Source organism: Pholcus phalangioides, unplaced genomic scaffold (assembly GCF_987345545.1).
Source record: "Pholcus phalangioides strain wild (caught in Gottingen) unplaced genomic scaffold, Ppha-v1.0 ptg000030l_1, whole genome shotgun sequence".
NCBI lineage: Eukaryota > Metazoa > Arthropoda > Arachnida > Araneae > Pholcidae > Pholcus > Pholcus phalangioides.
In genome coordinates, this window is record NW_028301620.1 from 1,827,628 (window position 1) to 1,852,995 (window position 25,368).

Here is a 25,368-nt window from a genome sequence, read left to right on the forward strand (position 1 = left end):
ACTTTAAAACACAAAGCTGGAAATTTGATTGTTGTGGCATTAATGTGGTTTCATATTCCCCAAGAAAAAAAGCAAACACTATGGAGCAGATGACTGCCACTATTATTAGCATACAGTCAGTCATCACATATTGTCAAAGCTAATGCTTATATATCAAATTTTTTTATAACTCATTAAGATGACTTACATCATCCACTACTGTGATTGTATTACTAAGAACTAACATCCCCACAGCTGATGCCTTCAGACTTGGGCGACTTCTTATGTTATGTCCAGAAGCTCCACACTGAACCACGTGATACACACCAGGTCCTGAAACATATTAATCTCATTAGCTGTAATGACCAATATTTTGATCGGTGAAAATTGGGAAAAAAAACACCCCACATACAAACACTTTATTATATTTACCTATTGCAGTACAAATTTTGTTTTTAGCATCTTGGATTCAACACAGTGGTTTTTCTGATTTTCTAAAAATTGTTAAATTTAGGTCTAATTGTAGATTGTTTTAATCCGTCATTTTGAATATTTGTCTCAAAAGAAAGTTACACAAAGGTTCTATATTTTTTATACAGTGGAACTACAGTTTATGAGCATAGCTCATCCTGTGAATATACTCTTAATTCGAATGACTCGTATCGAATCAAACTTCCCCATAGGATCTACTGTAAACCTCGAGGGGGGGAAGGGGTGGCAAAAGGCTAGCAGGGATTTCTCGACAACATTGAGTCGAAAACCCAGATGGAGTTGATATTGGCCCTAAACCCAGTCCTTGACTGGTGCGGATAATTTCGACAAAGTTCGGTGGGCACTGCTCAGTCAAAGCCACTTATCTGCACCTCCACGTCGGGGTCCCCTGGGATCTTGTATGCTAAGGCAGCAAGACTCAAACGAAGAAAGTAGTAGCTTCTTTCCTTGTGCAATCAGAAGAACTGGAGGAACTTCATGGGGGATGGAATGGGGTCTCAGAGGATGTTTGCAGTAAAGGGTGCAGATGAAAAACTGGGTTTAGCGTTTCCTGGGCCGCCAGGTAGTACAGGGGCCCGAACCCTGTCTAGCCAACAGGGAGGCTGCCCTATCAACTGGTGTATAATTCCACTTGTCCTGTATTTCCAGGTGGCACCTGGATGGGGTAATGCTCGACAATGTGGGAGCTCTCCGGAGGCCACTGCTGCATGAAGGAATCTGGGGTTAGTTCCAGAAAATCTCTCTCGGAGGAAACCCAGGGAAACTGGTCGCACATTCTTTCTACAAACAAAACATGAATTTGGACAACAAAGAAAAAAGAAAAAACGCAGGATGTTAATCCCAATGCATCTAACCCCTGCACCAGGAAGAGAGGTGGAAGCGAGAGCCGAAGCACATGCAGAACATCAGCGGAAGCCAGGGACCCTGCTGTAGAGGGAAATCAACTTCTCTCGGCTAGCGAGAAGAATAAAATCAAAAAGAAACGCCAAAGGGAAAGGTGTAATCTGGAGAAAGCTCTGGCAAATGTGACCTTGGCAGGGGATGATGCGAGGAATGAGGAGAAGACCGCCACGCCGGACCCTCAGGAATTGCGTCGGGCACTGTCGAGGCCTCACAGACACAGTGGGCTATTCCTCTCAAGCGTGGAAGGGTCCGTGGTGACACGCCAGAATCAAATTTCAAGAAGCCTTGCAAGGACTCTTCCTACAGCAAGGCTACCCAGAAAAGAATCACCCTCAGGGTCCAGGGTAAGGATCCAGAAAGCAAACTGACTCCAGCTGATGTGTCTCACTTTACCAACTCAGTGGAGGACCAGATGCTGGAGGACACTAGGGGTATTTACCCTCACATTGACAGAACCATCTTTGGGGAGGAAGATCTTTGCATAACCTTTGCATAATACACTGCTGGCCACCCAAATTGCAACACCAAGAAAGACAAGAGATATCGCAACAATATTTATTTTGTAGATAACATGTTGACCAAGCATCAAATGATTAAATTTATAGACTTCTGTGAAGTGTGGTTCCTGCCAAAATCAGTAGCCATTGTTGGAGATCACCGCTGCCACACGCCTCGGCATTGATTCAAAGAGACTTTGGATGTGTTCTTGGGGTACAGCAGACCAAGCAGCTTCCACGCGTTGCCAAAGTTGATCTGGTGTGGCAGCTGGGGATGTAATCTGGGTCAATCGTTGAGCAACCATGGACCAGATGTTTTCTATCGGCGAAAGATCCGGAGAGCGAGCTGGCCAGGGAAGCAATTCAATCTGGCGATTGACGAAGAACCTTTGGACAATGCGTGCCACGTGTGGTCGCGCATTATCCTGTTGAAATATGGCTGTGGGCAAGCCCTGAAGGTAAGGAAGGACAACTGGCTCCAACACCTCGGAGATGTAGCGCTGGCTTTTTAAAGTACCGGCAATGCGTACTAGAGGAGTGCGAGAGTGATATCCAATACCGCCCCATACCATAATACCCGGTGCAGGACCAGTGTGGCGGTGCGTAACGCAGCTGTTCAGCATCCTCTCTCCACGGTGTCTCCAGACTCGAATCCAACCATCGTGGTGTTGCAGACAGAAGCATGACTCGTCAGTAAAGACAATTTCATTCCATTGTGCCGTCCACATCCTTCTTTCATCGCACCATTGCAGACGAAGCAATGGACGTCTTGCGGACAGACCACTCTGCTGTAAACGGCGTCGAATGGTACGTGCAGACACTGGATGATGCGGTACAGACTGAATGTGCTGTGCTATGGTTCGTGATGTGGCTGAGCGATCCGTCACTGCCATACGCACAATACGCCTGTCATCACGTGAAGTGGTGCACTGAGGTGGATGCGAACGAACACGTCGGTCCGTCGTACCCTCCTGCATCCAACGATCAAGTATCCGCATTAAAGTTGTTTGGTTTCGTCCAACACGACTACCGATTTCCCTGAAAGATAATCCACAATCTCGGTAGGCCACTATCCTTCCTCTGTCGAACTCGGATACTTGATCAAAAGATGATCGCTGTTTTCTACGAGGCATAATTGATCGTTTTTTTGAAAAAACCACAAGAAAAACACAATTGCCGTACTTCAAATCGTCGAAATCTCCAAGCCTTAAATAGCGCTTTGAAGTGGCGCCACAGGCGCGCGTGATGTGCGTCTGCGCTGAAATTCTAATCATTTGCATATCTTACCTCCGCTAATGCATGTTGTAAATTTCATATTATTTGCATGCTTCCTTCAGGGTGTTGCATTTACGGTGGCCAGCAGTGTAATAAATAAATTATATAATATATAATAAGATAAGATAATGCAGAGACCAGACCACCCTGGAGTGGTCGAAAACTATGATCAATGGTTTACCACCTCCACGAAACATTGATGGTCACACCGGGTATCTTGCCCTAGGACCTGGTGATAGACCACCAATGAAAACATTCTTCGTCTGGATTCCTGGAAACAGGGATCCTAACACATCCCTAAAGCTGCTCGGTAAATGCAATGAAGATCTGGTGTCTGGCCAACTTCACCTACGAGCTGTCCTCCTGGGAAATGGGGGTAATACCCTGGTGATCGGCATGGAGCAAGTGATGGTGGAGTGGCTTGCCACCAGATCTTTTACTGTGCATTGTGGCTGCAGTGCTGTCACGTTCAGGAAGCCATTTCGACAGCACAGGCCAACAATCTCTACTCAGCTGCCTCAGAAGCCAATAACTCCTCAGGCAGAAGAACGGTCAGCACCCACTGATGAAGCGGGGTCTACCTCTAGACCCTTAGATGTAAATAAGTTCAATGACCCAGAAATAGAAGTGGTGTTGGATCTGGAGTATAGCACCGGGTCTGACTCTGATTTATCTTAGGACATCTTTGCAAACTCCTTGGTTAAACCTACACACCGAGTGGTATTCTTTTACCCACGGGTAAGTAAATTTTGTAATATACCTTGCCAATGTTATTTAGGCAGATAAATTTAAAACATAGCAAAGCTACATCCTATAATCTTGAAGCTTCCTTTCGTAAACCATAATAATTTCGCAGCTCTGATTCAAGAACCATGGGTCAGAAATGGGATGATTATGGGCCATCTACCCAACTCCCAACTCTTCGTTAAGAAAGGAGCAGGTTTCATCCAAGAGCATGTGTGTAACTTGCCAAAAGTACCTATGCCTGGGCATTGCCACAATTCACATCAGAAGATGTTGTTGCAGTTCTGATAAAGGGTAATAGACTAAACAAGAATCGCCCTATCATGATCTGCTCAATCTATATGGCCTATGATCTCAAAATTCTGCAAATGTTCTGTGAACTGGTGCAATACTGCGAATATCGCAATATAAGCATGATATTTGGATGTGATGCCAATGCTCACCACACAGCATGGGGCAGCTCAGACATAAACCAGAGAGGAGAAACATTACTAGAGCTCCTCATGAAAACAAATCTGGTTTGGGCTAACTAGGGGCACACACCAACCTTCCGTACACGTAATCGGGAAGAAGTTATTGATCTGACCCTGGTCTCAATAGATATTGCAAACATGATCAAGAGATGGAGGGTCAGCGATGAACCTTCCTTATCTGATCACAGGTTCATAAACCTCTACTACGAAGCAACATTTATTTCCACCTTTTTTCGGAATTTTAAGAACACAAACTGGGATCTTTTTAAAAGAAACCTGGAAAGCCAGCTCAACACTCTCGTCAACCCTGGTGATGAGATCTTAACAGCAGATGACTTGGACCACCATGCTGCCACTCTGACAGAGGTGATCAGGAATTCTGCAAATCAGGTGTGTCCACTCAAGCCTGACAAATCTAAAGTCTACTCAAAAAATTGGTGGACTAAAGATCTTGAACTCCTCCGTAAAGAAACGAGGAAGGCACACAGGAAGGCTGTTAGGACTAAACTTGAATTAAATTGGACTTACTATAAGAAAGTTCAAGAAAGAAATCACAAAAGTGAAAAATAGTTCTTGGAAGAAGTTTTGCACACAGATGAATTCACTGTCAGAAACTGCCAAGGTTATGAAATTGATCAAAAACAATTCCTATGATAAAATTAATGTTATAGAACGACCAGATGGTAACTATACCGCCAGTCCAGTGGAAACACTGGAATGTCTTCTGGACTATCACCTAGGCGTACCAACAGAACCAGACTATGGTGTACAGACTAGGCCCATCCTGGAACCAGTAGACACCTCAATAGCCAACATAATAGTTGAATATGACAAATGTACCGAAGCCTTGAGGGGATTTTCTTCATTCAAGTCACCAGGCACAGATGGAATATATCCTATCTTTTTACAAAAAGGATGGGAAGTTATAGGCATCAAGCTGATTCGCCTCTTCAAAGCCAGCCTAGCTTTGGGATATATACCCAAAGTATGAAAGAGCTCCAGAGGTATCTTCCTACAAAAACCAGGAAAAGACACCTATAATGTAATCATTCTGAAGGATGATTTATAATTTTCTTTCCAGTTAAAGTTACTGGAAAAACTGATACTCTGGTATCTTCAAGATATTCCTCTCTTAATGGGTAAGATTAATGTGAACCAGCATGGTTTTAATACCGGGTTTTCCACTGACTCTGCTCTTCATCAATTGATTTTGAGAATTGAAAACACAATTATCAATGGACAATTTGCCATTGGTATTTTTCTGGCCATTGTTGGAGCCTTTGACAATGTTACTCATAATGGATCACGACTACCACAAGATACATTTGTATCTAGGCAAAACGACCACAGTCTTTCAAGCTGAAGTATTAGCAATAGCCATACTGGCTGAAAGTCTGATTTCCAAAGAGTATCACGGCAAACAAATTGTTATCTTCTCTGACAGCCAACCAGAACACTATTGGCTCTTGACAACTTCCTCAAGTTTCAACTGTGTGTAAAATACTGCACTGACATGCTGAATAACTTGGCAGCATTGGGCAACAACATCAACCTTTACTGGGTTCCTGGTTATGTAAATTTCCAGGGAAATAAACTCGCAGACCAGATAGCCAAAGAGGCAGCGAACCTGAAGCTATCTGGACCTGAACCTTTCTATCCTGTTTCGATGTCAACCATCAAAAGAGATATCAAACAATGGATAGAAGACAAACATTTGCGGCAACGGAACTCCAGGCAGGACTGCAGACAGGCCAAGCTGGCCTTGGGAACCCATCCGAATATTGCCAAAAAACTCATCTCATTGAACAGGAAATAAATTCGACAGGTTATACAGATTATCACTGGTCATGCTAACCTAGCAAAACACCTACACAACTGTGGCTATGCAGATTCATCTATTTGTCCTGCGTGTGGAGAAGACGAAGCTCCACTCCACTATGTGGGACGATGTCCAGCCTTCTCTATCCTGAGAAGGAACTACTTCGGTGATCATCAGGTGATACTAAGTGAAGTTGTAAATGCTCCCAGCATTTACGGGAGCATTTACAACCTGGTAAATTTTCTCAATTACACTAAACACCTGAATACATGGTGAGTTTCAATTCTGCTCCAACTTGAACTCTCATGCGTTACTATCTAATAACTTCATGTTGAGTTCTCAGCCATATCTCTCTGAGACCTCCTCTGTTCCTTTTCTAAAAAAAGGGTACAGCAGGCCGGAGCAGCCTCAAATTTACTGATACGGCCTTTACCGGTTGCGGTTTTCCATAATCTGCCAAATACAGAGATTCAATATAATGGTAACTGATACCATAACTTTCGTCCCCCAGAGCAGCCACCAAACTCTGGCAATTTCCACAGAATAATGTTTCTCTTCATATCCACATGACCAACAACTCATGTTATACCACTTGGTGTTAGAGCAATGGGCGAAATTTGCCAAACGAGGAGGATGATGATATCTGTCCAATAAGAAGACTCCCCATTTACCATTCTACTTTCCAACCATTCCTTCAACCAAGAGATTCCAATTTTATTAATAATTTACCTCTTACTACAATATCATAAAGCCTCTGCAGTAGTTTGACATGTAGAAAAAAATCGAAAGCTTTTAGAAAATCAAGATAAATGAAGTTCATGGGACTATCCTTGACACAAGAGTTCCCATAACAATATTGTATAAACACAAAGGTTAGTTATGGTTATTTAAGGTTAGTGATTTCCCTTTCCTACACCCATGTTATACCTCAGACAAAATTTTATTTTCCTCAAACCACCCAACCATCTTAATCCTTATTATAATTTTTTCTGAAATCTTAATAGCTGTCCATTCAAGTATCTTGAAGTAAACATTTTAAACCAAAATTTTGATATTTCAAATAATAAAGAATGGTAGTTTTTAACTTCACTAACCACATTCTTATAAAAAGATTTCCCAATATATATAATTCGAGAAGTACAGTATGTAAAACCCTTTTTACAAAAGCCTTGAGTACCTTGAAAAAAAAAGTTTGATGTACCAGAACTCTTAACTTAGAACTATATTCAAGTAGTGATTACATAATGTAAAAAAAAAAATGTTTTGCACATTATCCTGTACAAATTTTTTCATTATTACTAAAAAAATTAGGAAGTTTTTTTGGAATTAACTGCTACAGAATAAAGCTAACAATAACATTTACAGACTGATAACTGGCAATAAAAAGAACACACCTCTTCTGCATACCAATCTGTCTTTAGAACCACTTTCAATAGATTTCTTTTTTGTTGTGGGTTTCTCTTTGAAAAATTCGGTGAGAACAGTTTTAGGTTCCTAGAAAAGGATGAATGAAAATCAATTAGCATTACTTCTATCAAATATTTATTATATATGTTCTTACTTCACTACTGTATAACACATTGGTTAAACATTTATTTAAAAAAAATGTATTTTTTTTTATTTATTTGAATTGAAATGTGTGAAACACTTTTTTGACTATTCAGTTATTTATGAAGTAACAATATTAACAGTGATATACTGAAGAGCAAAAATCATGGGAAAGCTGTCTAATATCAATGGACCTCCTTTAGATCAGTGAAGTGCCATTGCACTTGGTGGTTGTAATCCACTCAACCAGTTGTCTAAAACGCCCTTCTCTTTTCATGACCACAACTCTGATATATCACTCTTTAACAATTTAATACTATTTTACACCCTTTCAGAAGGTAATTGATTTGTTTCGTGAAAGTGTGTGTGTATCCAGCAGTCTGCGTGTGCATGAAGTGTTGTGCATGAAATTAGAGCTGCCATCTATACTTCAAATTGTGAATGAAGTGTAATGATTGAATATGTGCACTGTGGTAAGGTCTGGTTGCTCTATGAGGCGAGACATTTTAATGGGTAGACTGGCTTACATTTATGCCTCAAAGTTGGAAAACCACAGAAAACCAACTTCAGCCACACATATATATATATATAAACAGGACAGTACATGGAACCAACTAATCAAACTCAAGTAGACATTAACCATTAGTGTGGTATTGTAGCTAGTTCTCCTATACGCTGTACAAAAAACACATGAATCAGAAACATAAATATGTTTGGGGACACATACACATATATATACCATGGAACATTTCGATTGGGACAAAAAAAAATTTCTGCTAACAGAGAGTATTCGTTAACACCTAGTAATTGTGGGATGTTCCACTGTTGACATTTATATTTTTTATGAGCATTTTTTTTTTCAGCCACTTCATTGGGAAAAATTTGCCTGTTGTGGTATTTTTATTTGATTCAATGGAAATTTTGGAAAGGAATTTTTAGAAAGGAATTTTCACAAATTTACAGGGGCTGAACCAGAAAACACAAAAAAAAAAGTTTATTGAAAAGAATTTTGAAAAATCATATTTTTTGGACGATTATATGAATATAAATAGTGTAAGGGGGAAAGAAAAGGAAGGCTCATTTGTTTCTATTTTACCTCAACAGGTACCAATAGCGTTTTTCCGAGATGCTGATTGTATTGAAGACACCAAGCTTCTGTGAACCCATTTTGACAGTACTTTCTCACAGTATCTGGACTGAGACGAACCCAAACACCATCATCATTCCGAAGCTACGTTTAAAAGAAAAGTATTACGAGGAACACAATAATAATTTTATTAATATTTTTATGAAATAATAGTTTTAATTTTTTGTTCTTTAAAATATATAGGAAACTACAAATAAAAAACTGTAAAAGGGGGAATCTGTAATTTTGATTTGATACATACATGATATAAATAAATTTGGTTATAAATATATAAATACTATCTGTAAGATTATCAATCACTATCTGTAAGATTATCAATCACTAGCTGCAAGGTTATTATATTTCTATCTATAAGATTATCAATCAGTCCATCTTGGAGAAAATATAAAACAAATTAATAACACTGCAAAAACCTATTATTATATTTTAATTTGGCACAAATGAATTTATTCAAATGCATAAAATGAAATACCTTCAAAAGGTCACTAGGTGATCAATGACAGCAAAATAACATTTAATTTCAATCAAATAGGTACAGATTTTACTTGATAGAACTAGTCATTCATAGCGTAATGAACTAAGGAACATAAGTTTAAAAAAAATCAAGCAATTCGAAAGTGATTCTTTTTCAAATAATTGAGAAAATAAATTGTTTATTTTTCCTCATCTAATTCAAAATAAATTTAAAAAAAAGCTTATATGCTCAATATGATGAATAGAAGAAAAGGAACCATACCTCATCAACGAAACTGACTGTTCCATTAACACGAACAACTCCAACCTGTTCACTTTGCAAAGATGGGTGGCTGCGTATTCTCAGCCCTGCACTGAATTTAACTGAAAATTTTCTGACCTGAAATGGAGAAGAGAAATAAATGTATCACATTTCTAAACATAATGATATACTATATATCTATTGTTGTATCTTTTACATATCTATTAATGTATCTTTTATATATTGTTTATAATTTTTGTTAATTGTATTTTTAATTGGGTTGCTGTATTTTTGAAATATCTGAATCCATATTTTTTATGGGCATCTTTTTCTCAGCCACCTTGTTGGGCATTTTGCCTGTTGTGGCGTTGTATTTGTATTATGTTTGGAATTAATCAACTAGCTGTGTGAATCATCAGTGTAAAATATATAGATATACATAATAATATACATATTTACATACATAATATACATATTACATACATAATATACATATAACACATAAATATATAGAGGGGTACTTAATTAGAAAGCTTATTTTGAATAACCATGAAACAAGCAAATATTAAAAAAAAGGCAACTTGAAAATTACATCCTGTAAAAAAGGTTCATACAATAGATTTACTGTATTGTATGCATGAAAAGCAGTGCTAACGTTATCTTAACGTATTAATCAGATACATATGTATTACACAATAATGGGCACTTCATGTATTATGTCAGCAAATTTTTAATTTTTAGCCATTTTCGACCCCCCCCCCCCCATCAGCAAAATTTTATCAACAGCTAAGAATATTTCATATCTTCAAAAAAAGGTGGTTGATGATGTAAGCAACTGTAAAACCGCCCTACCTCCATCATCAAAAGTTAGCAAATCAGAAACCACCCCCCTCCCCCCAATGCTGACGTTATATTTGAATGACCCCTAAGAGCATTGGCGTACGCAGGGGGAGGGAGTCCCCCCTCAAGCCGAGACTATAGTGTTATTTTACAGAAAAAAACTTTTAAAAAAAAAACCCCCCCACTTGAGAGAATTCTGCGTATGCCTATGAGAAATTATTTGTTTTTATTCTGTAACCTCTTAACAAAAATTCTGTAACCTCAATAAAATTTTACTACTTTACTGCACACCAACTCTGGTCATATATCGCCATACAGCAATTTCCAATCACAGGAATTGGGAGAAATGAATTTGCCATCTATCAGTATTCGCCCCAGGCTCGGTAGGGTAAAGAACTTTTTTCTGATGTCCTTTGCCCAGATTCGAACACGTGGACCTTGATGGTAACCTTCATAGTGGAAGACCAGCATCTTACCACTGCGGTATTAATCAAATTTTACTAACACTCTTAGCCAGACAGAACAGTAAGACATTTTTATTTCTCTTATGCAATAGGGTAGCCCAATTATAATGGAAGTAAACTAATAAGTGAAAAAAAAATTGGGAGGAGGGGGTGGTGGCAACAGGTTTCACTCTTCCAACCTGCAAGAAGTTTAAAAAAAAATAACACTCAAACTAAACGCTCACTTTATGGGGTTGGTGACTTGTTTTACTCGGGTTGACAACTTTTGATGGCAAAAGTAAACCTTGAGGAGGATCCTTTACTTCTACTGTCCTCTGTTGTGATGCACCTTCACATGATTAAAACAAAAGAATTAGGTCAAGCAACCGTCTTTGAAGTACATTTCAAAAAATCATATTATTATGATGTTTACATGAATTTTTCAGAAGTTTTTATTTCATATAAAGTATAAATGTATATACAACACAGGAATAATTGTGAACTGCAAATCAATTAACTAATTGTTCTAACTCTCAAAAGCTATCGAAGGCAGAAGACATGTATACAAGCACCACTGTAGAATTAATAACACAACTACACAATTTAATAAAGAAAACAACTTAAATAGGGTGAAAAGAGATTCATTTAAAATGTCTGTTTCCCAGAAACAGGGACTCTAAATAAACTTCCCCCTCGGTGGAGGGTAGATCCTTTCTCTTTTCAAAACAATACAGTCTCACTGTGCAGAATACACTCATACGCATATGCATATCGTACATTTGGCTCAAGCAATCAAGACTTGAATATATAGTAGACTCTTTATAATCTTGCCCATCCAGTAGACTGGTGTTTTCAGGCAGGCCTCTTACAAGTGTAAAATGGGACATTCGGGATGCCTACATTACAGCATCATGGAAAATGTGTTTGATGGCGAAAGACATCCACGGCACCTTCTCAGAACAACAACGAAAACCTCACGCAGAAGAATAAACTACTTCTCAAGGAGGCCAAGGAAGTTGCAAAACAGAAGGGTTATACGTTCGTGTGGGTCAAAGATGGTAAAATTCTAATGAGAAAGCAATCAGGTGATTTCGCGCAGTGAATTCAGATGTATTGAAAAATTTGTAACTCAGGTATGTGATTGGTTTTACTTGTTTCTTTTAAATGGATCAAAATTTGACATTTTCTACAATTGATGATTTCAACATATTTTGTTATGACAATATAAAGAATCTTACCATAGCCCACTTCAATATACGTAGTTTACATGCAAATTTTGACATCTTTTTAGCATATTTAGATCAGCTTGATGTAAAACCCTCAGTAATAATAATCAGTGAAATCTGGATCTCTGAATGAGAAACTTCGTTTTACAAGATACATGGGTACAGAAGTTTATTTAAATATACAAACATAAATTGCTCTAGTGTGTGCCATAGCACTATTTTTTCCTAAAAGTATAATTTTTAATAAGTTGCATTTAAATGAGATGACGTGTTGATTCGCTGTTGGTTGACTACACTCTTACGGGAATTATAAATTTATTTTATTAAGTATTTAACGGTGCCACATGTCTTTTTATTGATACCTTCATACAAAAAATTAATTATTTGCTTGAATAGAAATGAGATAAAGATATGTACAGTAAAACCTCGTTACTGAGTCACTCTTGGGAGAGCAAAAATATGACTTGATAAGCGGAGTGACTCATTAAACGGAGTAAGCCATAGCTGTGCCATTTCCTGCCTGAAGATAATAGGGACTTCCAAAAAGTGATCTGGTAAGCGGAGTGACGTGTTAACCGGGTGACGCACTAACGAGGTTTGACTGTATTCGATCGGTGACTTAAACATTGATATTTTAAGATGTGAAGACTTGAATATTTTTTCTTATGTGAACCTGACGTAAAGATCTGGATTTCAATTGTTACTTAATTCCCCAACTAGAGAAACTGATGAAACATCAACTTGCATAGATTATATTTTTTTGTAGATCCAGAAATTTAAATTCGAAAAAAGCGGTACTTCTTGATTTGTGCATAACTGATCATAAAATGGCTTTATTTTATTTAGAAACAGATCATGACAGCAATGACTCAAATTGTAAAACAAGGTGCTCTACCTATATCTTAATAAAAATAAATTGATTGATCTTGTAAAAATGGTTTTGTGGGATATTGTTTACAGTTGTGAATCTGCAAACTCAGGAATGAATACTTTCTTGGATTTAATTAAGAATTGTGTTGATGCTTCTACTAAAGTAACGTATAATAAAAGAATAAGAAAACCCTAGATTACACAAAAAAAAAATTATGAAAAAACTAAAATCAAGTATTGATTAGTGAAAGAAATTAAAAAGAAACTAATTAAAAAGTTTGATATTGAGCTGCAATATAATTTCATGACTTTTAGAAATACATTAAACAATGAGATAAAACAAAATAAGAATGATTATTACACTGCAGCATTTATTCAAGCTAACGGTGACTCAAAATCTCAATGGAATTTAATTAACAAATTAATTGGTGAGGATAAATATAGCAGCACATTGACAGTAAATAAAGTGTTCCAGACTCTGCCACGAAGCTGGGCTGGAAGAGATCTCGGCAACAGGATAAGTCCAGTGGCAAAGTTCTGGCGTTCATTCATTCAGCACATTGACAGTTTTTACTGAAACAACTGGTGAAATAACGAATTCAGTTGATATTGCTGAATGTTTTAATGAATTTTTTTCTAATTTTTGTAAAAATGATCATCTTCCTAGTAATTGTAATTCATTAAATTGTTCAAATTTAAATTTTTTTGAGAAATCCTTTTTTTATATACCCTACGGATAGTCATGAAGTATTGAGTATAATAAATTCTTTACATTCCAAAAAATCGTCAGGATTTGACAAAATTAATTCCATAACATTGAAATGCATCACACCATATGTAAGTGATGTTTTATTGTTTATTTTTAATTTAAGTTTTATTACTGGTGAATTTCCAGAGTGCCTGAAACTTGCAATTGTTTCTCCAATACACAAAAAAGGAGACAAAGAGTGTTAATAATTACAGACTAATTTCTTTATCTGTCTTCTCAAAGGTTGTAGAAAAGATAATTAAATCCAGAATAATTAAATTTCTTGAGAGAATAAATTTTTTTAGTGTGAATTAATTTGGATTCAGAAAGGCAAAAAGTACAGAGGACGCTCTTGTTAATTTTCTTTCAAATGTGTATATATAGTAGATAACAATAATTGTAAAGGTGAGTCATTATTTTTAGATATCAGCAAAGCTTTTGATACAGTGAATCATAGTATTCTTCTAACCAAACTAGAATATGCAGGAATTCAGGGTTTGCCACTTAAATTTTTGAAAACATATCTTACTAATAGAGTTCAATGGGTGAAAGTAAATTTCGTTTTGAGTTCTAAAAGACAAATTACATCTGATGTACATCAAGGATCTGTACTTGGACCTATTTTATTCCTAATATACATAAATGACATGTGTAACTTTAATTTGAAAGGAAAAATCACTGCTTTTGCTGATGATTTAGCTCTTTGTTACTCTAAAAGCTCTTCACTTAACTTGAGGAATAACATGCAAAATGATCTTAACTCAATAAATATCTGGTTTAGAAATAATAATTTAAAATTAAATATATGTTATTTGGTTTTGGTGCTTTCAATGATTTTGGTGTCCTAAAACATCATAGTACGATGAATCAGGGTTGTAAAAACCTGGGTTTTTTGGGCAAAATGCAGAAATTTGAATTTCCTATTTCCACAACCACAACATATCTAATTTAAACATGCATGTACATCCTTTATATGTACATCTTATATTATGTCTAAATATACATTTTTGGTCATGTTAAACTATGTATTTGATTAATAAAATTGACATAAAACAAAGGAATAATTTTTCACACACAAACACACCCCCCACTTCTGCATAATTGTATCTGAACCTTGAGTTGTATGCAGAACTGTAGCAAGAAAATCAACAAGATTTACAGAAACCAACAATAAAAACGTTCACCCAACAGGGAAGGCTTATCAACAAAAAAAGAGAAATAAAGAAAGATAAAGCTAGCAAGTCTATTGAAGTGAATGAAAAATGAAGCAGAGGTGGTAGAATAATCATTCTTTGTGATCTCCAAGACCACACCTCCTCAGTTATAGGTTAATCAAATATGTAATTAACAAATTATTTAAATATGCTAAAATATAAATATATCATACCAAAAAATTATATACACTGAAGCATATTTTGTTTTCTTTTATTGCAGTTCTTATTTCTATCGCAAGTAATTCTACATGATTGATTTCAAGGATTAAGTGCAACTAAATACTGTGTATTTAAAATACCATTTTAACTTTCAGGGGGAGGAAGGGGGGCACAAAGACTGAGGAAAAAGTTTTCTTTATAATGGTGGACAATGACACTATTCCCTTAATTGCTTACGTAAAATCACTGGAAAGGCAGTTGAAGCTATCAGTGCCTCTGCATCATCCACCATCAATTCCATCTCCAAACTCTTTTCAGACACTCTCGATCACTCTCTCATCTTTGCACCCTTTTCACATTCTTCATTTTTTGAAACACATCGTAAAGCATTAATATCTTATTCAAGAATACAAATACAGTAAATATGCTGGTACTGCATTTTTGCTTGTCTTTTTTTTCGATTGCTTTAAATGTTGGTTTTATTTTAAAAATAAAACGAACATTTAAACCATTTTAAAAAGCATCATTAAAGCAGTTTTCGATAATCTGAAGTTGCCTTGCTCCCATCCACCTCAGATTATCGAGGCTCTACTGAAATCATGACATTTTTTTTTTCTTGATTTGCACCCATCACACAAGAAAAATTATCACTTCCACTTTATCCACTCCAGATGAAAAACTTGTGACAGATTTTTGGGGGTTTTCTAGAATTTTTTTTACATTTCACTGTTTGCAAAGAGGATTTGTATGAAAAGGCTTAAAATTACACAATAATTAAAAACATGCCCATAAAATACAGCATGTTGTCTTTCTCACTATTTCAAGAACAATCTTTCAGGCAAATGCTTAATACAGAGCTGCCAGGTAGCAAAGTTAAGATACATAACATACTCACCTATTTCAAAGCTGTCAATTATAACTCTCAACATATACCATCCAGTTGACCCAGGAGTCCAGTTTGCAGTATAAGTTCCATCATTGTTTGTTCTCACTAGCATATTCTCTATCAATCGCTTTTTAGCTGGTGAAACATACCTCAATTCTTCAAACGAATAGTTTTCATATGCCTACATCACAGACATTTTATATAAATATCAATTGAAATATGAAATAGAAGAGAGAGTTTATTCTCTCATTAGGGTTCAACTCATTTAGGGTTAGCATTAAAGAAGCAATGAAATTTATATATTAGGTATATACAAGTATAAATAAATATAAGATTTTCGAAAGTTAGGAAACATTCAATATTCAATATTCTCTTTTAAAAATAAATATATATTTTTGATAGAAATTACCTTCATCACAGTTATGGCATTATAGAACATTTTGTCTTTAACAGTTATTTCATAAGGTGTGTCTAGAGATGGAGGAGGATGACCACCAAATGTTAGAATACCAGTTTCAGGTTTACTTAGACGAGCGACTTTTTTACTAGGATCATTCATACCGGTTTCTTTATCATACATGTTCATTGGAACAGCAAGAACTTCAACCTGAAATGGAAAAATTTGATTACATGATAGTCGGTGTCAAATAGTCACATGATAAATCAGTTCTTCAATCTTTTTGATGATGCAGACCCTCTACAGTAAAGGCCAATTCTCCGCGGACTCCCTGCAGCAAAGGGTAATATAATCCAAAATGTATTGTTTAGTTTCATTTGCATATCATAAAAAAATTGATGCAATAAATTATCACTTCACAGCTCTAAATGTGTTGTCATTCATGCATTAGTAGGGAATAAAATAATACAATTGGCCCCCAGGACCACAGGTTGGGAAACCCTGGTCTATACCATATTAAATGTATGGAATTATTAATTACCAAATATGGAATAATACCAAAATTAAATGTATGGAATTATTAATTACCAAATATGGAATAATACCAAAATTAAATGTATGGAATATTAACTGATATAACATTCAAATACGCATCAAGATGAACTGTATGACCTTAAATCAGAGAAAATTACATTTCACGTAGTGGAGCTGGAGAAATTCACGACAATAAATACAATGTTTTATTACTTTAAGTAGCAATTTTAGTAGAAATCACTGGAGAAAATATTGATAAGATGGCAAGTTACCTTTAAAGATGGAACTTGTACAACTCGTCCATATTGGTCTTTTGTTAAAACTGTAATGACTGCTGGCCAACCACATTTCAGTTCTTCTTGACTGCACATCAGCTCGCATAGTTTTGGATCAACATAAGATTCGGGTTGAAGCCATCTTGTGAGAGAGAAAAAAATAAAACATCACCCTCTCTGAAAAAGTATATACATTTTCTATCTCTGGTATACTGCTTATTAGGTCGTCAAATATTTTCAATTCTATGTCCTACTCATATACATAAATACATAAAATTTAATGATATACGGAGCATTAGAAATATCATGAACTCATTTCATTAAAAAATTAGTGAAAACACATAGAAATATCACAGCATCATACCACAAATTCAAAAACATTTTAAGGTGCAGCAAGGTGCGACAGTAACATTTATTTTTAAAAAAAAGATATAAATATTGTGCAACAAAATTCAACTTTTTTCTCTTAATTTGCATATTGTTTGATAGGGAAAGTCTGGCATAGATTTTAAAAACTAGCCTTGCAAGTCTAGCTCCACTTGTACCCTGTGGGCAAGAAACAAAGTCCTTCAGGAACGAACGTTCATTTGATTGACTGGTAAAAGGCAAGATTCCCTCCAATGCTTGGTGTATGGTTGGCGAATGTGCAAGAGCAAATCCCTTGGAAAGCAAAGCTGAGTGACCTTTATACACCTATAAAATATATGATTCGACGTATTAATCACTCTAATATTTAGCATAAATTAGCAGTATAGGCAACACAAATTGCACAAGCATCAGATCTGAATGAAGATATAGAAGTTTTTATGGCTAAGCAAACTTCTGATATACAGTGAAACCTTGCCACAAAGATATAGAAATAAATGTGTCGACAATGATATCATTTAAAAACTTGTTTGGGATTTTTTATAGCCATGTTAAACTCCTCTCAAACAACAATATTGTTTACTACAATAAATATTTTTATAACAATATTTTTTGAAAAAATTTTGAGCATCATTACAACAATATTTTTCTTACCAAGCTCAAAAATTGACTTGAAATTTGGGAAATATTTTTATTCTTCAGAGGGAGTATGACAATATTAGTACTTTGCATCACCTGATCATCAGAAATATTAATGAAGTTGACAATATAGCTACTTTCTCTGTGTAACACAGAAATGTAATACTGCAAACTTCTTTACAGGGAACATCTAACTAAATTTTAATTATCAACTAATCAATTATAATTTTTTATAATTGATTATTGGGAAAATAATTTTAAGTACATTATTCTGGTGGAACTAACAACGCCGATTTAGAAAAGATGTCAACAACAGCATAAATTTTGTGGTGAGTTATGATAAGGCTACTTCTGAATATATATTGGTAATCTCTCTACAACGATATATTTTCATATCTGCAGGGGGAGGGTGCGCGCGTGCACACACACATATATATAATATATATATATATAAAGAGAGCAAAACATACTTTCTACAGAAACTAGCAACATTTTAACAATTTCCACATACCAGCATATTGGATTGGCAAACATGAATATATTTCCCATTTTCATACATATATTTCATACTTAAATACTTAACTTTTTTTATGAAATGAAAATAAATAGAAATGGGATAAACTTGTTTTGCCTATATTACAGACAGATCTCTTATATGGCTATGTTTAGGAAACAACAGAATTTTTCAAGTAAAATTATTCTAATCACAAACTATATAGCAATATCACAAGATGACTACAGTATTTCTTGAATCTTCATGCGGTGATTGAGTTATGGTTTTTTAACTTAGGGGTCGTTCAAGTGTTACGTCATCATCAAAGGGGGGGGGGTTCCGATTTGCTGACTTTTGATGACAAGGGGGAGAAGGGGGGGGGTTTGGATAATGCTTACGTCATCAACCACTCTTTATGAAAATATGAGTTAGGATTCAGGGGGGCAGAGCTGATGACGAAATTTTGCTGACAAGGGGGGGGGGGGTCAAAAATGGCAAAAAATTTGCTTACGTAATACTTGAACGGCCCCTTATTCGTAAAATATACTGAGAATGAAACTGAAAAACTAATTTTTTCAACTAAACTTCAATGCTGAAATGTTCAATAAAAGTTGTTAAAAATTGAAATAAATCAAAACTTGAGTAAATAAAAACACTTTTTAAAGCTTAATATAATGCAGCATCATGTGATGCTACAAAATCAAGTTTTGGCAACGTATAAAAATCTTTCCCTCTCATAAATTTCCATACCTCCATTGGGATAATGTCAAGTTAAACATTAGGAAATTTAGCTTGTTTTAGGAATTTACTTTCCTCACGGAGGAGTGAAAATATTTTGCCTGACATAATAAAGGTACGTGACACAAAAAAAAAAAAGAACTCGTGGCTTATTACTGTCTTTATTATGCCACTTGTTTGCCTTTATCCTCGAGTTCTTTTCATTGATTTATTTGCCCATTATTGCAAAAGAACTAGCAAAACAGATGTGCAAAACAATACATACCTGTTGTGCTAATTCTTCCACCAGGTCTAGATCTTCTTCCATTTCTCCAAGAGATGCTACACAAATAAAAATTACTATTACATACCATTCTACTCCGTAAAAAAATTATCATTATATTATATTTATGAATTTTTTTATTCATTAAAGACATATTAAAAAAAGTTTGAAATTGAGGAATTATCTTTTCTTAATGATAAGAGAGAAAAATGAATGAACGCAAGCAAATCGGAGCAATATATGATGCCAGATGGAAAAAAAGAAAAGAAAAATCCCTCAACAGATAATGAGTAACCAGACAAAAAAAAAATGTTTAAAAAAGGCTTACTTGGAGGAAGAATAAGATCTCTTCGCATAAGAGATGCAGCACACATTCCACCAAGATATGCTAGTTCCCGTTCTAAATGCCTCACACCTTCCCAACACATGCTGTTACTAGCTGGTAGCAGTGGGCATTCAAAACCTATGACCTGACAACGAAAACCATAGAAACAGGCTTTGTCATCCTTCACATAATCTGATGCTGTCTCTAATGAAAACACAACTTCATTTCCTGAAAAATTAAGTAAGCATTATTAAACTAGTCAGACTTACATAATGAATTGAAGGTAGGCAAGCCAATGTAAATCAAATTGACAGATGATAAGGAATAGAACAATGTTAAAGGAAAGAACTGATCATCTTCAACAGTCCTTTTTGAAAAGATTTCACAACATAACAGAAAAAGAAAAGAAAAATGAAGTAGCTATAGTATATTCAATAATAAAAAAATAAAATGCTCGTCCAAATAAACTTAATCTCATTCAAACTCTAGATAGAAAATAATTTTGAATATTTCATGATAACAAATATCTCAATAAAATAATTTTATAGGTTACAGTCAACCCCCCTCAGTTTAAGAACTTAATTTGTTCCTTTAGTCTGTTCATGAAAATTGAATTTATTATAAATAATGCTTCAAGAACTGGTTTAATATTAATAACAAATTATTTATTACGTTAAAAGTGGAGATACATAAACTAAGCACTGAAGTGAAAATAGCCCTACCGCTTACTCGCTGGAGACACAAAAAACGTTGTGTTTATAAAAGCGCTGTTGCTACTACATGATAGCAAAATAATCCCTCCTGGTTTTAGCCCTTTGAATGGCTAAGTATATTTATTACAATACCCCCCCCCCCCAAAAAAAAAGAAATACATAGATGATTATATGAATGCAAAACTAGAAGTTAATGTTCATAAATCAAACGTGAAGGCTTTCTTCGCTCACGCAGTGGACATCAATGACTCACTGGTACAGTACTTTTATCAGCAATATTATGATTCACCAAATTTTTGTTGCACAGTTCTTATGAAAAGCAGAATTCACTCCACTGTCTTTGACATCTGATGCAAAAATACAATTGTCACAGCTAGATGACGATTCACTGTCATGACTGGGATTTGGAAGTGATGCATGAGTAATGTTCTCATCAATAGGAACATGTGTAATAGATCTTTCACTTGCAATGGACTTCCTAGGAATATCACATTCACTACTATCAGCAGTCAATGGATTAAAAGCATGATCAGGGCGTAACTGATCGATGTGAGCTAGATATTTCTCTCTAGCAATGTTAACAATCAATGTCTTGCTTCCCTTGGTTCTACCAATGTTCCCTGACTCCATTGATGATTATTACTTGATTGCAAACCCAGAAGGATGTTTTCAATTGATGGTTGAAAAATTGCCAATGCACTATTTATGCCATACAACAATCTCGATAGACGTACTAAACCTAGGTGAGTGTTGAGAGTAAGACATTCTCGAGAACATTGATCAAGTTTGATTTGTTGATAAGCATGACTCAAATCAAACTTTGAAAAATACTTACCACCGTTGAGAGTTGGAAACACATCCTGCTGTGTAGGCAGTGGATACTGATTTTGATCAAGATACTTGCTACAAGTGACCTTAAAATCAGCACAGAGTCGAACATCAACATTCTTTTGCGGCATGATCACAAGAGGTGTTGCCCAACTGGAATGCTCCACAAATTTCCAAACTCCACGTTGTACTGATTTATGAATTTCTTCGGCAACTTTCACCTTCAATGAATAAGGCACAGGAAGTGATTTGCAAAAAACTGGTTGAACATCCTCCTTCATTTTCAATGTTGCCTTGATATGTCTAATTGGTTAACAACTTTCCTCGAAAAGCTTGTAATATTTATCAGTCAGCCTCTTGGCAGGATCACCCGATTCATTCACTTCATGTATAGAAAATATTTTAGGCCAATTCAACTTGAAACATTTTATCCAGTCCCTTCCAAACAATGCTGGTCAATTGTCTTTGACAATTATAGCATGAGACTTGAAAGTTGGGTTCTCATAAGTGCATGTACAATCACCTCTCCAGAAACATCTATAGGAATTTTATTGCAATCTTTAAGAAAGGCATTTGTAAATCTGGGAACAACACGAGGTAAATTTTTCTTCAGCCAACACTAGGAGATAATGGCTACATGTGTCACAGTATCTAACTCCATTTCTAATTGTTTACCACAGATCTGTACGTTAACCAAGAAACGCGATTCTTCATTCAATTTATTAATTGAATTCACTGAAAATAAATTATTTTCGTATTTACACTTTTCAACATTGTATGATGCACCACATCGATAGGATTTTTGAAAACTTGCCTTGTTACCATGAACACCTTTACTGCATCTTGACTTATTTTGATGAAAAGTAAATTTTCCCACTTCGTTTACATTTGATGAGAGTCCAGCTGCTGTAACCTTCATATTACCGGAACCTTCTTCAGCGAGTTCGCAGGGCTGGATTAACCATTAAGCAAAATAAGCATGTGCTTAGGGCATCAGAACTAAAGGGACACTACAAAAAATGATCTCAAATAGTTATTCTTTTTAAATGCACAATTTTTTTCTCAGCATCAACCATCTGGTAAGAAATTCTAAAATTTTAAGAGCACTTGATTGCACAGTTGAAGATCTTTATCGAAAGGTTGGCCGGGCCACAACTAAAAGAGGGCAGGGGAGGGTCTGTCTCCCGGGTGCTGGATGAGCAAGGGCGTCTAGTTCATTATATTTCCTGTTAAAAATTATGTGGAGGGGGTGCCAAAATACACATAAATATAATAAAATAATAATGTGGGTACAGACCCCCAAGTAACAGTAAATTTTCGTTTCTAATTACAAATACAAATACAAATACAGCGCCACAACAGGCAAATTGCCCAACGAGGTGGCTGACTTAAGAACATCATGGATCCCCGAGCCCCTACCTACTACTGCTACACCACACATGCAACCCCCCCCCCCCCGCGGAACCCCCCAACGAATCGGTACATGCGGGAATGTGCGTGTACGTGTAGTGCAACCTGACGTAAAGTGTGTTTCTGTGTAATGCTTGTTATGTGTAGTGCTGTCATCTGCCCCCAGTTTTACAAACTATGAGTGAAGTGTTATGGTTGAATGATTTACCGTTGTAGGACTGTTGCTCTCTGTGGCGAGACTTTTTAACGGGGAGATCGGCTCGCATTTGCGCCTCGAAGTTGGGAACCACAGAAAACCAACTTCAGCCGACCACCACTGTGGGGTTCGAACCCGGATCCTCGCATCACGAGTCCGGCACACGAGTTGCGGCCCTAAGGTTGACACAAAGCAGAGAAACTAAGTTAATTTCAAACAAGAACTCACGTTAACGCCAAGTTTTTGGATTGAAAGATTTTACTCTGTTTTCATAAAGTAAGCCCAGAGCCACCTCATCAGCATCATCCCCTCAGAAACATTGGCCCCTACCTAGCTATACAGGGTGTCCTGTAAGTGCTAATGAGGCCTTATCTCATCAACCGTCAGTCGGAAAGATATAGTTTTAATTTAAAAAATGCTCAAAAGGCTTTCAAAGATTACCCTGTACCAGTTTTGAGAGTGGAAATACAGTGTTTTTTACAACTGTTAACTGATGTGAAGATGAATTTAGGAAAGAAAGAACATTCAACTGTCCTTGAGGGGAATCAAACCCACATCCTTTCACTTGCCAGGTGAGCACCTTAGATTACAATGGCAACGAATCTCAATCTTTCCTTATAGCTTGTGTGAACACTGGTGGCAGTGTCAGAAATTGTCAGCTTTGAACTAAGTCAGGTCCAACCGTCCATGTACGGTTCCGTTCAGAGAGCACAAGTTTTAAGGAAAAATTGAGATATTCATTGCCTTTGTAGTCTAGTGCTCTCACCAGGCAAGCGCGAGGACGTGGGTTCGATTCCCAGCAAAGAGCAATTGAAGTTTCTTTCTTTTCTAAATACATCTTCACACCAGCCAACTATTGAAATCTTCGTATGGATAGCGGAAAGTGACATCATCTTCGAAAAATAGTGTCACAAAATAAGAAATCTAAATTTTCCTTCAGTTCCCCTCTAACTTCAGTTGTCCTCTAACTTCCCATTAGAAAGTTGCTGCCTTGTCTTTCTTGATGCCAAAAGAAAAAAAAAAATTCCATGTTTCTAAGTGCAATATTCACTAAGATATTTGAATTCAAAAATTGGAGAAAAGTTATGAAAGGACAGAAAAAACTAATAGACAAACAACGTTCCTTTCCCTCATTTATGCTGTCATTTCTAACTTTCCTTCGAATTTTTTTAAATTTGAATATCTCAGCGAATGCTGTAGTTGCAAACAATTTTTTTGTTGGCCTCAGGAGAGACAGTGCAGCAACTTTATAATTGGAAATTAGAAGAGGGAGGCCATATAAAAATTTATATTCTTTTATTTTGTTACACACTGTGTTTTCACTCTCAAAACTGGTACAGGGTAATTTTTTAATGCCTTTTGAGAATTTTTTTAAACTGAAATTATCTCTACCACCGATGGTTGAGGAGATAAAGGCCGCACTAACTCTTAAAGTACACCCTGTATGCAACTATACTCCCACACAATTTACATACTCTCTTTAAAATTTTAACCGGATCAAATTGTCATGAGGTCTTCCGAGCACTCGAGGCTCCCCAGCCATGGCATCATAGGCTCCTGGCAAAATGATTATTTTGAAGCCCCCAAATTACCTGCTCATCGAAATTTGCATTTTGCCTTGCCAGTAGATTTTTCGAGTTGCCTCGCAGCGAATACCACAAACGAATCTATCCCACAAAGCTCCGTCCAAAAAATCTCCAAAAATGCACATTGATGCAAGCTGTTTCAATTCCACCAAATACTGAGTGATGTTTTCACCCTCCTTCTGATTTCGTCCATGAAACTTGAATCTTTCAGTGATGGTAATCGGTGCAGGACAAAGATGTTCTTGAAGCAATTTGATGAGCTCTTCATACCTCACAGTCCTTGGGTAGACACGACGTTAGCAAGTTATGAAGCAGTTTATTTGTTTTTGCACTGAGCACGGAGATCAACACTGGCATGCGTTTTTCATCTTTCACTTCGTTAGCTAGCAAATACTGCTCGAGCTATTCGATGTACAAGCCAAAATCTTCATTGGCATCATCGTAAATTGACAACTGACCGACTATAGTCTGTTTCAGGTTAACTTTGCAGTGAAGAGGAAACTATGAGGGAACCGCATCACTCATTGCTATGACAATGAAAGCCTCTTAACCTATGTATCGATGAGCGGCCTCGGTAAGGTATGGCTGATTCTCGCCAATCTCACAGAAAAAAATATTTTTTACGAGT

The 25,368-nt window shown here is 36.2% G+C and overlaps 1 protein-coding gene across 2 annotated transcripts in view; it reads right to left on the reverse strand.

Annotated features, from left to right (window-relative positions):
- hiw (MYC binding protein highwire) overlaps positions 1 to 25,368 on the reverse strand; it is a 213,560-nt gene that overhangs the window by 54,861 nt on the left and 133,331 nt on the right. For both annotated transcript variants that reach the window (XM_089252701.1, XM_089252702.1), the window contains 11 exons: positions 20,011 to 20,235; positions 19,686 to 19,741; positions 17,705 to 17,877; positions 17,182 to 17,326; positions 16,388 to 16,585; positions 15,988 to 16,159; positions 11,121 to 11,224; positions 9,614 to 9,730; positions 8,827 to 8,961; positions 7,577 to 7,676; positions 188 to 312 (listed from right to left, as the gene is read on the reverse strand). In XM_089252701.1, the coding sequence (XP_089108827.1) occupies positions 188 to 312; positions 7,577 to 7,676; positions 8,827 to 8,961; positions 9,614 to 9,730; positions 11,121 to 11,224; positions 15,988 to 16,159; positions 16,388 to 16,585; positions 17,182 to 17,326; positions 17,705 to 17,877; positions 19,686 to 19,741; positions 20,011 to 20,235 (1,550 nt within the window). The remainder of the gene's footprint in view (positions 1 to 187; positions 313 to 7,576; positions 7,677 to 8,826; positions 8,962 to 9,613; positions 9,731 to 11,120; positions 11,225 to 15,987; positions 16,160 to 16,387; positions 16,586 to 17,181; positions 17,327 to 17,704; positions 17,878 to 19,685; positions 19,742 to 20,010; positions 20,236 to 25,368) is intronic.